The sequence below is a fragment of the Balaenoptera ricei genome, chromosome 3 (assembly GCF_028023285.1).
Source record: "Balaenoptera ricei isolate mBalRic1 chromosome 3, mBalRic1.hap2, whole genome shotgun sequence".
Taxonomy (NCBI): domain Eukaryota; kingdom Metazoa; phylum Chordata; class Mammalia; order Artiodactyla; family Balaenopteridae; genus Balaenoptera; species Balaenoptera ricei.
In genome coordinates, this window is record NC_082641.1 from 52,220,382 (window position 1) to 52,232,615 (window position 12,234).

Consider the following 12,234-nt stretch of genomic DNA (forward strand, 5'->3'; position numbering starts at 1 on the left):
TTCCAAGATAAATAAAAACAAAATAAGCAAAGTTGATACTTTCTTGACTAAAGCAAAAAAGAAATTGAATTAAATATCTTCAGCAGTGCAGGAAACACTATTAATTTCTCAGCACCCCTTACTCTTATAAAGGATATTGCATTAAATAAGTACACAGTCACTCATTATTTTCTTCATTAGGACTTCCTGAAGGGACCCCATCTGTCTTATCAGAGCTTTTCTCCTAGGCAATTATCAGCAATTGAATTATTATGAAGTTGATGCAAAAGATACATCTGGTTAGACTACTGGAGGGGGGAGTTGTAAACATGTTTAAAGTGAAGTTTTCTTCTTGATTTGGAGTGACAATGGACTCCAACAGTGTCCCTGACCATAGCTGTCATTGTTAATTTTGAGGAACAAGGATTCCTGGCCACCTAAGAAGCCTTTTTGAAGCTGTTTAGAAAGAAAGGGTGTGAATTTAAAATGATTTGGTTCTTTCAGGGGGGAAAAAAAGTATAAAAATTGTGGATTTTAAGGCATGTTCCAGCAAAAATGTTGGGAACAAAAGTTTGGTTTGTGTCTTGATATTTACATGGGTATCTGTTGTATAAAAACCCATGGTGAAAATTCACCCTTCAAAGTTGAATGAATAAGGGAGTAACTCTCCTCTTCAGAAGGCCATTCTCGGAGCTCCTCACAGCAGTAGTCGGCCCCATAGATTTGAGTTATCTATTTACACATCATTAACAACTTCCTTGAAAACTCTAGGAAAAAGGCAGAGTAAGGGAGAAGACACTCAGGGCTGGCTTTTCAGCCCCACACCCGGCCAATTCAGGATCGGGGGGCAGGCTCATCTTGGAATTATCATTTAAGCCAATGGGAAAGGACTCAAGCTACAGGAATGGAACACACTTACAGTTGTGTAAATCGCGGCACATCCCAGCGGCGAGGAAGCAGAGCACCAGGTCTTGCACACTTGGCAGCAGCTTCGCTCGTGTTGCTGGCGGACCTTGGTTAATTAGCCCTCTGGAAGGACAGCTGTTTGCTAACCTCCAGGGTCTGAGACAGTGGTTTTGCCTCCTGTATTTAAGGGTTGACTCAATTCTGAGAGGTCACAGACATTTCTTCTCCCTAACAGATCACACGCCAGTTTAGGTGGTCCAGGTTCCAGCTAATTTTAGAATTGGAAATAGTATAACATTTAGTGAAAGCTTGTATTCTATCAGTCTTAAATTGGATTATACATCAGTGCCAATAATTTTTAGACAAAACACCAGCACTTCTGTACACGAATGAGTGAAATCCTTTAAAAAAGTCACTTACTCAAAGAATATTTGGAATTGCTTTTGTGGTATCACCTGGGGTCAATTTATAAGACACAGAAGATTTTGTAGCCAAAATGATTATATGCAAATTACTCACCAGATTTGGTTTTGGACTTTTATGAAAATCAAATCTATCTTACCCTGGAAGATAATCTAAACAAGCAATTTTAAGACAGTTTTGAGTGATGATTTTGCTCTTAGAATGAGTACAGAGTGATCTCCGGTGATTACATGGAAGGGAACAGCACTCATTTGGAGAGTTAAGTTCTAATGTATCGATTTTAAAAGCCAGACTTAGGAGATAGCTGGTACATGCAGTTTCTGCAATTGAGATTAAATGTGGGAAGAAATAAAACAGTGAGTCCCCTCCTCCTTCCCTCCAGCAGGAGCTTCCCACATTGGTGGGAACTTGGCTCCTGAGCACAGCAGATAATAATGTCTTCCGGGCCCAGCCTACAATCAGAAAATCTTCAAAGATAAATGTGGCTCCAGGTTATTACCCTGTTTCATAATTTCAACATATACTTCCTTTTTTAAATCTCAAAATAAAATATATTTAATTTCTCAATTTTACTTTTTTCTGTTCTAAAGTTTAAAACTCTGAATCAAATTATTTTTTATTGCAATTAGTTCAGCTGTGATAACCTTTTTTTTCCTACCCATTTTAAATCAAACTCACATTTTAGCCACTTCTGTGGGTGTTTTTTCAAAATATCAAGCAATGCTTATTATTATCTAGATAATAAGTACATACTGTCTTTTTGAACTTGGGATGTCATCCTCCTTTGCCTTTGTATAGATACATAGAAAATAAAAAATCAGGAGTTTTTTTATTCTAATAATACACTCAACAAACAGGAACTAAATATTGATTCATTTATATCAGATTAACTTGAATGATTAAAAATAAAATACCAAAATTGATGATATTGAAGGAAGGGGAAGAGAACAGTGTGCTTTTTGCTTGCCTTTGGACCACAAAAGCAATTCCTTAGTGTATGTGAGCTTTGGTTTTCCTTCTTCCCAGCCCCTTGAGTGACCTGGCTTGGGGAGGACTTAGGACGGAGGGCAGAGGCACACGAGGTCCACCTTGCCAGGCTGTCAGGCCAATGCAGCTGCTGGCCTGGGCACAAGCGTGGGCGGCCATCTGCGGCTCTCAGCACAGCTGTTTGGTAGAGGGCCAACCAAAGCCCTGTCGCTGGGGTGGAGGCAGGTGGCCAGTTGGGCGGCCGATACATTCTGGCATGGGCTGAAAGAACACCTGGTTCCACTCTGTGGACCCACCACAGAAGGTCAAAGAATGTGCTTGCTGGCAGCTACGCCATGGCCTGAGCTTTCAAGCCCTGATGGTCCTGCTCTGACTGAAACAGAGAGAAATCCACCTTTCTTCTTCAAAACTTACCCCAAAGCCAACACGGGAATCATTCTGCTCCAGTTGCGTGGAGGCAGGTCAGCAAGGCCATCTGGCATGTCTGGAAGTGGTGTGGGGGGCTGTCAGGCAGGGACAGGCTCTGTGATTCAAAACAGGACATTTCAGGGGAGGTGAGAGCCTTCATGTTGTTTGGCTGCTGCCATTGCAGACACCGTTCATCCTCCAACGTCTTTGACCTTCCTTCTCCAACTCTTCCCACAAACTCTAACCACATGCTCAGAAACCACTCTTGGGGGCTTCCCTGGTGGCGCAGAGGTTGGGAGTCTGCCTGCGCATGCGGGGGACGCAGGTTCGGGCCCCGATCCGGGAGGATCCCACAGGCTGTGGAGCGGCTGGGCCCGTGCGCCACAGCTACTGAGCCCGCCTGCCACAGCTGCTGGGGCCCGCACGCCTGGAGCCCGTGCTCTGCAAGGAAGACAGTAGCCCCAGCTCGCCACAGCTGGAGAGGGCCCGTGCGCAGCAGCGAGGACCCAACGCAGCCAAAAATAAATAAATTTTAAAAATATATATTGTTTAAAAAAAAAAAAAAAGAAAGAAACCACTTTTGGTCCCCACCTGTAATTTTGTCACCAGACATAGGAATTTTCATAGTGAACGGCAAACACCACCTACCAGACAGGAGCCCAAAGTTCACCCTTCCCTGTCCCCTGAGGCCCCTCCTGAGGCCTCAGGCCCACTGCTTCCCAGGAAGCAGGACCCCGCTTCCTCTGGCCTGGTGAGTCACTTTCTCTCTGGTAGAGGAGCATCCTCCCCAGCTTCCTTGTCCTAGAGGCAGACCAGGCAGCTCCCTTCTATGTGTCAGAGAGGTGACTCTTCCTCGTTGGTCTGTGACTATTAGCAACTTAACCTCTCTGAGCCTCAGTATTGGCATCTGTAAATGGGGATTGACAGTATTGTCCTCAATAGCTTTGTTGAGAGAATATTCCATGAGAGAGCATATGCTACGTGCCTAGCACAGAACCTGGGCACAGTAGGGCCTTAGCAAATACTGCTATGAATGAATGACCGCGGCTGATGCCGCTCTCCAGACACAGAGGCCACACCTGGCCTGGACTGGCCCTAGACTGGCACTTCCTCAGGTCACCTTTGCTTGGGATTTCAGGGGCCTCATCTCATAATTACTGTTCTGTGGGCCCATACGGTAGCCTGCTATCCACAACTGCCTTTGCTGGGGGCACAGACCAGGCCCTCCAAGAATTATATCCGCCTTGGGCTGGTGGATGCCACCAACTCTTGAGCCATTGACCTGAAGAAGCACTCTGACTGCTAGGAGGCCTGGAGCTGGTGTGATAACTTACCTCTTCTTATGTGAAACCTCTCTGTAAGGTAAGGTATCCAAACCAAGATCCAAGAAGCTCAAGGCTTTCCGTGGGCTAAGGAAAGCCACTGACCAAGAGACAATATGGGCATAACCTTGGTTTCCTCCAGTCCTCAAACCACTATTCCATTTCTGGCCTCAGATATCATCTGTGGATGAAATGAGGGACAAGCAATGCTAGAAATAACCCTCTGAGAAAGAGACGGGAGAACAGACCATTTTCCTTTTAAGTTCCAGCCTGAGGTTTTGAAGTTTAAGGCACAAAACCATTGTGAAGAGCTGCTCTTTTTAAAAACATGTTAGTTTATTCCACACATTCTGATGATATGCATGAGACAGAATTGCAAAAATAGTTAATCTGTCCCTTTTTTTATTCAGAGAGTGATCTTTTTTCTGTGACCACTTATTTAGAATTTTCCAGTCCTCCTGGCCTATGACTTTTTTCTCCCTGAGTTACATTTCTCCTCCCTTCTTTTAAAAGTAATGAATCTTACCCTTGCCACACAAATTCACATATTTTTGTAACCAAGATCAATAGCCAACTTTCTTCCTAATTTACTTGAAAAAATGTCACCTGGCCTCGGGAAGTGGCAAAATCTTTTAATGGAAGGCAGACTGTCCCTGGGGTCAGAGCCCTAAGCAGGATAGTGCCCTGTAGATATTCCACCGGGAGAGAAACATTAAACCAAAAGCTTGAAAACAACTGTAGATGAAAAGATAGACTTGAATCTGAGGAATCTAAGCTAAGGTAAGCCTTGTTTCTCAGTATTCCCCCCCTCCCTGACCCCTAGGCAGAACTACCCTTTGCAAATGCAGTGGGAGGTTAAAATAGTCGGTGCCAGGGTCTTCCTGTTAACTAAGAATTCATAATACTTCACCACTTTTGGTTCCTAAGATGACCTTGGGGAACTACCCCCCAGGACTTTCTAATCACCTCACTTGATTTCTTCTAATGTATACAGTTGAATCTGTGGGGGAGGGATATGGGGGTAAGTGCATTAAAACACAACCATGTCTGGACATTGTACATCTTCTTATGTAATTGATGAAGTTGTCATTATGAAAGTACTCAAATAGCTAAGCATGCAGGAGGGACACCTTCAGATTAACTGCTGAGTTGCCTTTGCATATGATAGTATCCCCCAGTTTAGCAAAGCGGCTCAGCCTAAGAGGAAAAGTCTGGAGGCAGAAAAGTATGCTCACCAATGTTCTTCGTTCCCAGTTGAGTCTGAGTAGAAAAACCCTTCAAGTATGAATTCTTTGTTCAGCACCCTTTCCACAGTGAAATATCTTGCGTCCTCTTCTATGCTAAAGAATTTACATGGAAGGCAAAAGAAGCAGGGGGCAAAAGAGTTGTGGGCCGTGTGACTGAAGGTATGTGGCAGTGGCCAATCTGGACTTCCTTTCTGGTCTTAGAATAGCTGGCTGGTGGCATCTGGGGATATAGCCCCACCAGAAATAACTGAGGCCTTGCATTTAGATGTTACTGAAATACAAGTAGATGCAATCTCTGAGGAGGGTAATAAGAATGCAACAAGTGGGACTTCCCTGGCCGTCCAGTGGTTGAGACTCTGCGCTTCCACTGCAAGGGGCTCGGGTCCGATCCCTGGTCGGGGAACTAAGATTGCGCATGCCACTCGGCACGGCCAAAAAAAAGAATGCAACAAGTTATCGCAATCCTGTACACTATCTGGAAAATTTGGATAATGTAGTGTGGTATTGCAAGGGATAGAGAGTCCTCCTATTGTGAGTTTAACACCGGCTTTTCAGGGAATAGACAACTTCCATCTGAATCATTCTTACAAGCTGAATTTTATTTTTACTAAATTATCTATGTTAAAAAAAAATCTGTGCCTGGTGTGGAATTTCACTCCATCAAGTGTTACAATGACTTTTTCATTTTCATTACAAGCAGGAGATTGAATGTAGGACACGTGTTAGGAAACATGGCAATAAATTAGAATATAATTTACAAAAGCAAAAAAAAAGTAACAGTGTACCACATTAATACTGAGTATAAAATAATAAGCAACAACTAATCGCAATAATACAAAGGTAATTTCATTCTGTATTATTAAGGATACCTATGTGACATTCACTCAAATAATAAAATTCTTAATGAAATGGACTGTTTAAGGAGTCAGTTGGGTACGCTTACCTTGCCTTTTTTGGTGGGTCTTATGCCAGTGGCGGATACTGCTCTCAGCCACGGGGTACCAGTTTCCTTGGGGTTCCCTAAGTAGCCTATATATATTTTGGAGGGCCAGCCATGGTGGCTCAGCATCTGCCGACAATCCTATTGTTATTATTTAGGAATAGAGCATCATGTAGCCACGTGGTTGACGACAGAGTAGCAGCAGTATTGTGATGTGCTGTGGAGTATGACTTTTCCTCACTCAGGTTTAAATTCAAGGCCAATTGAAAGTTTAGTCCTGTTACACATCCTGTGCTTGGTTCCTTCTAGAAAGGTAATCTGATGCTGTCCCCGGGAGTTCTCTGACCCCTGGCCTTGGTGCCGTTGCACACCCCAGAGGGACACGTCTGCCCTCCTCTTCTAGCACCAGTTGGGGTGCTGCACGGGGCTCAGGGGTATGGCCCTCACCATGTTAGTTCCCGGGTGAGGGGAAAAGTAGCCTTTAGTCGGTAATGTAAGGAATCTTTTTGAAATAAAAACATAAGCTGGTATTTACGTTGGAGAAAAGCAGATCCCGATAGCAAACCTATGCCTAAAATGCCAGAGAAACCAACCATCTTTTGTTCGCTTATTTTATTTCACCAGGGCACATTAGCACCAAGTTAAGTGCTCTTTGCAAGGGGCCAAAGGAGGTCAGTGCTGGGGCCGTGCTGCTTGTGGCTGCCTGCCCTTCACTGATGGCTGAGGTGGCACTTGGGCTATCTTCCAAGGCAGCAGAGATTGGGGTCCTGGCCACTCTTGTCTACTGTCAGTCGCTCTCTCTGGAAACTCAGGGACATGAGCTGTGGTGCTGAGAGAGAAAGCAGGCGAGGAGACTCAGATGATGGCGACTGAGCACACAGAGCAACAAGCGTCCCGTGCTGACTGTCCACAGCAAAGCTGACACTTGGTTTTGAAGTCTGTGAGTCTCCCTTTCTGAAAAAACCTAATCAACCACTTTAGGTTATGGTGTACGTGACACACCTGACATGTTGTTTCAGAGCACAGTGATGGATTTAAGCCAGACATACTCTTTAACTGCAAGTAGTAGCTTTACAGAGTAGCTGTTTGGTTTGAGTTTGAGGCGTTGGTGTCGCAAGGTGCACACATGTGCAGGACACAAAACACATTCATCAAGATCCTGCTGCAAGTGTTCAAGTACAAAATATTCATATAAGCAAGTACCCTCTTTTTTTTCCTCTTTTTTAAAAATCTCACTGTCAAATCTCTTGATGAGTGTGATGTGGACTGGGAAAATGTGAGCTTAGTCAGTTTAATTTAGGTGGACTTGATTCTAGAATTTGACTTGCCCAAGAAATTGGGTTTCACATTTAATTGCCATTCAGAGTATCCATAAAAAATACAAAATACTTGGTTGAGTGACTATTAAAATGATGCTTTATGATCTCTAGTCTTCATGAGTTTTTCTTCTTTGGTTATTATCCCTTGCCTACTTTAAAACTCACAGAAATAGCACATCTATGTGCAAGCACACTCATCTACCCACACACTCAAAAGCGCTCGCACACACACACACTTGTTCTCATATAAATAAATGCCCTTCTGCCATATCAAAGAAGGGACATCTGGAACCCATCGTAATTGTCAGCAAAAGGGTCTGCCTGGTTGTCACTGAGCCAGTCTATCTTTTGCATGGTGTCATCTCAGCAAGCTCAACATGCATATGCAACAATCCAATAGGGCAGAAGCCGTTCTGTGGCTGGAGAGGATGTAAACACAAGTGAGTTGGGGTGACTCAAATAAGAACTGAGGCATCCTGTGTGATGGCAGCAAAAGGCCTGGTACTTCAGTCTCTACCATACCCCAGGTCTGGCTTCTGCATGAAATTGAAATGTTTTTCTCTTAAAGTTTTAATGGAAATCTCAGCTTCACTTGCACAATGGCAAGTTAGCCACAGTCTTTTAGCAGTGAATTTATAGACTTGCACAGCTGCAGTAACTGATGCGCTGCTTTAAACTAAGTCCTTCATTGTTGTTCAGTTTAATATAGTTTATATATGGCTCACAGCAGTGTTCAGAACAGGGGGATTATTCCTAAGGAAATTAAGTGGAATGAAGAAAAATAATACAAACTTTCATTACTTTTGGTTTATAATTGCTCCTTAAATTACAGTTCAAAGCCCGTTTTAGAATTTAAATCATGGTGCTGTTGTAGTGATAAAGTATAGTAAATATTTTTAAGCTATGACTTAAGATTTCTGAATCTTCTTTACTTCCATAGTTGACCAAGTCAAAACAGCTACATTTTAAACAGTTTTAAATACAAATGGATTCAGTGTCATTGCTAAGTCCATAATAAAAATTATCTTAATGGTCCAAGGAGGTAAACAGGCTATTGGACTTACTCGAAAGAACACAAACGTTCCACAGTAAACAAGTCTCCCTGTGTTGTTTGGATCTCTCCAATCTGGCATTCCCTCCTAATACCGTGTCCAGCACTTTGGATCAATAAATCCCACTTCACAGAAGTTAAAATAATATTGAAATCCTGTCAGCTAGGGCTGACCAGTGGTTACGTTTTCCACAGGGTAATGCATTTGCAAGGACATCAATCCTCTTCCTCTGGGTGGCTCTCTGTGATGGATGCATTTCCACGATGAAATGACAAGGCGCTCTCTCTGGCTTTCCATGGGTCAGTGTCCTTGGCAGGTCTTACAACACATCTGTCTGAAGTATGCTCTACTGCAGAATTTGAACTTCAGCACCAGTGGGCAATAAGCCACTTTGTTCACATCTTTGCACTCTAATGAGTGAGGGCAGAAAGGGGAAAACAATTAGAGGCACATAAACAAGTACGTAAACAATGAGCCTGGATGTCCAGCAAGGACCACCCCCTCCCCCCGCCCCATCCCGCCTCCTTGGGCCAGTGCACCTTGGCTTTCACATTCATGTGGTTTTTGTTGTTGTTTTCAAGCATACCCTGTCTGGTACACCCTACCAGAAATAGTCTTTTGATACATTTGAACACAAATTAAAAAAAAATGATTGCAAGGCTTTTCTCCCAGACTTTTATAAGTATGGTGTATGCCCACTGTGTCTTGAAAGAATTACCATTTGTTGGGATAAGTGATCACTTTAGACAGCTTGGAAACATGAGTCATTTTTCTTACAGCGCTTTTATTGCTTCTTTCTCAAGGGTTATTTTATTCAGCAGTGCAAGGTTATCCAAAATCAAACATGAGTTGCATTGTTTGATACCAAAGTACACATGTCCCAGGAGAATTTCTGCACCTGTGGGGTGTGGGGATGGGCCTCGGTGAATGAAAAGGATTGCTGACAGTGGCCTAGATTCAGCAACTACACTAGACAAAGAGGAAAACTTTGAGGGGTTGGCCTCAAATGGCAGCAGTCTGTGGGTTATGGAAACATGTAGAAATGTCTTTTTTTAATTTGGAAGTGAGACATGGCCTTCTTTTTTCCTATGTGTGTTTTCTCCTCAGTGCTAGAATTGCCACAGTTGAAGTCTGCAGTTCTTGCAGCCAGAAGGTGAATAAATGATTCTTTCTCCACCTCCCCTTGAGGTTGGTTGCACAAGATGGGGCTGAGGGGCCAGTGCAGAAAAAGAGACACTGACCTTTGATTCTCAGAAACCCCCGCCACCCCCTACAACCTCACTACTGCTAATAGTGACATTCCTCTCCAGTCCTCTCTTCAATTTTATCTGGGGATTTTAAAATACTTTGTAAATCTAGTAATTACGTTTGCCTCCCAGAATCAAAGTTCCACCCTCGTTTTTCCAGGTGGTTATACTGAAGCATCCTGGGTAAACTGTTTAAGGTAATTAGAATCAGGCAGAACCCTGGGAAATGTTCAGTGTAACAGTGTTGTTGTTGCTTCCTTGTTTATCTTTCCTGGCTTCAGAAATCCACTAAAGTTCTAAAAGATCATGTACATGGTACATGAGCCATATGGTAAACATGGAAAATTAAATGCAAAGAAATGGGAAAGTTTCCAGTTCTTATTATTAAAAAGTAAGGAAACAATTTTATTGATCTCACTTTCAAGGCTCTTTTGGTGAAAGACTGAAAATTTTAAACTGTAACCCTTACTCCTCTGAAAGCATAAGCTCTGCCACCATCAAACTCCCTTACTTGAGATTTGATTTACAAAGAGAATAACAGAAATTTGAATAGAAACTTTCTACACTAAGATTTTCAATAAATTTAAGTTTTGGCTGAAAGAAGGTAGGAGAGACATTAAAAATTTCTTTAAACTTTGTAGTAAAAAAAAGAAATTGGATGATATTTGGTGAATCAAGCTTGAATTTGAGGTGAAAATATCTCCATATATTTTATTTTATTTTATTTTTTCCATATATTTTACTTTATTTTAAAATTAATTAATTAATTAAAAAAAATTTTGGCTGCATTGGGTCTTCGTTGCTGCACGCGGGCTTTCTCTAGTTGTGGCGAGCAGGGGCTACTCTTTCATTGAGGTGCGCAGGCTTCTCATTGCAGTGCCTTCTCTTGTTGTGGAGCACGGGCTCTAGGCGCATGGGATTCAGTAGTTGTGGCGCACAGACTCAGTAGTTGTGGCTCATGGGCTCTAGAGTTCAGGCTCAGTAGTTGTGGTGCCTGGGCTTAGTTGCTCCGTGGCATGTGGGATCTTCCTGGATCAGGGTTCGAACCCATGTCTGCTGCATTGGCAGCCAGATTCTTAACCACTGTGCCACCAGGGAAGTCCCCATATATTTTAATTTGGAAATCACCTGTTATTTTTTTCCCCCCTCTGTCATGACCAGTGAAAAGTAACCAAAAAAAGTTTAGACTAAGAATATTTTTGTGGGAAAAAAAAGTTGTATCAGTGTTACCTAGAGGAATATATTGTCCAGATAATGCATTTATTAAAATGATGAGAAAAGCTAAGCATAAAGGATGAGGACAGCTGACACATATCACTCATCTTTAATTTCAAATCACCATCCTAATGGGGCAGCCCTCCAGCGGAGACTACCACCGTCATGCTCTGTTAACAGGGCTTGGTGGGACTGCTTAACGTACCAAATAAACTTTGGCTTTGGTCTATTTTGCTAAAATATAAAAATGATTTAGTTGATAAATGGATAGAGGACGACTGGTTGTTTTAATAGTACAAGGAAATAAAATTAGAAGCCAGGCTGCTGGGTTTAAGCCCAGCTTTACCATTTACTAACTTTAGGACTCTGAACAAATTGCTTAACTTCTCTGTGCCTAGGAGGTTAAGCATCCTTATCTGTGAATAGGGAAGACGAGTGTTCCCACTCCCACATGTAGTATGTGTATCCTATGATATCACCTAGCTCAGTGCATAGAATGGTCATTGGCTCTCAGTAAGTGTAATATACTGAATTACTATTATCATTATCACTATTAGTTGTTATTACTACCTGATGACAGTAAGTTGTGCTCTGAATTTCTCCACAAGCATGCAATATTTAGATTACTACTGAGAAAATGCTGTCCTATAGACACAAGTCAGTTTGAAGACAAAACAAAGAAGAATATTTCCTGAGGTACAACTTTATTGGGAGATTCATTACTCCATTTTTGGAAGAGTCTCTGAACCAGGAAAATTCTGAGATGAGCAAAATACAAGAAAATTCACAGATTTTTCTTTTGGATTTAGACTTTAGAATCTGATTAAATAGTAGATAATAAATAAATAAATATTATAAAATAAATAAAATAATATATATATTTTATATATAAAATATATTTTATATATATATAATTTATATATAAATTTTTATATAAAAATATATTTTATATATAAAATAAATAAAATAAAATATTCATAAATTATTTCTTCCTCCAACCACCCCCTCCATCCACCCATTCAGGCTATTAAATACTCAGGGATTCAGCTCCTTAGGTAGGTGCTGGAAATGAGAAGCCTCCTTTGCATGCAGAGGCCCCAGCACAGCCCTTCAGTCAGGAGCAGAGTCCAGTCTAGGGGGCCAGCTGCCAGGGTGTCCCCCTCTGAACTTCCCAATACCTCTTTTAAGT

At 42.1% G+C, this 12,234-nt stretch overlaps 1 protein-coding gene across 4 annotated transcripts in view; it reads right to left on the bottom strand.

Annotated features, from left to right (window-relative positions):
• Positions 1-5,898: 5,898 nt before the first annotated feature.
• The window catches only part of ADAMTS6 (ADAM metallopeptidase with thrombospondin type 1 motif 6), a 269,849-nt gene continuing 263,513 nt past the window's right edge, over positions 5,899-12,234 (bottom strand). For all 4 annotated transcript variants that reach the window (XM_059916475.1, XM_059916474.1, XM_059916472.1 and 1 more), the window contains one exon: positions 5,899-8,993. In XM_059916475.1, coding sequence (XP_059772458.1) covers positions 8,884-8,993 — 110 coding nt within the window. In that variant the 3' untranslated portion in view covers positions 5,899-8,883. The remainder of the gene's footprint in view (positions 8,994-12,234) is intronic.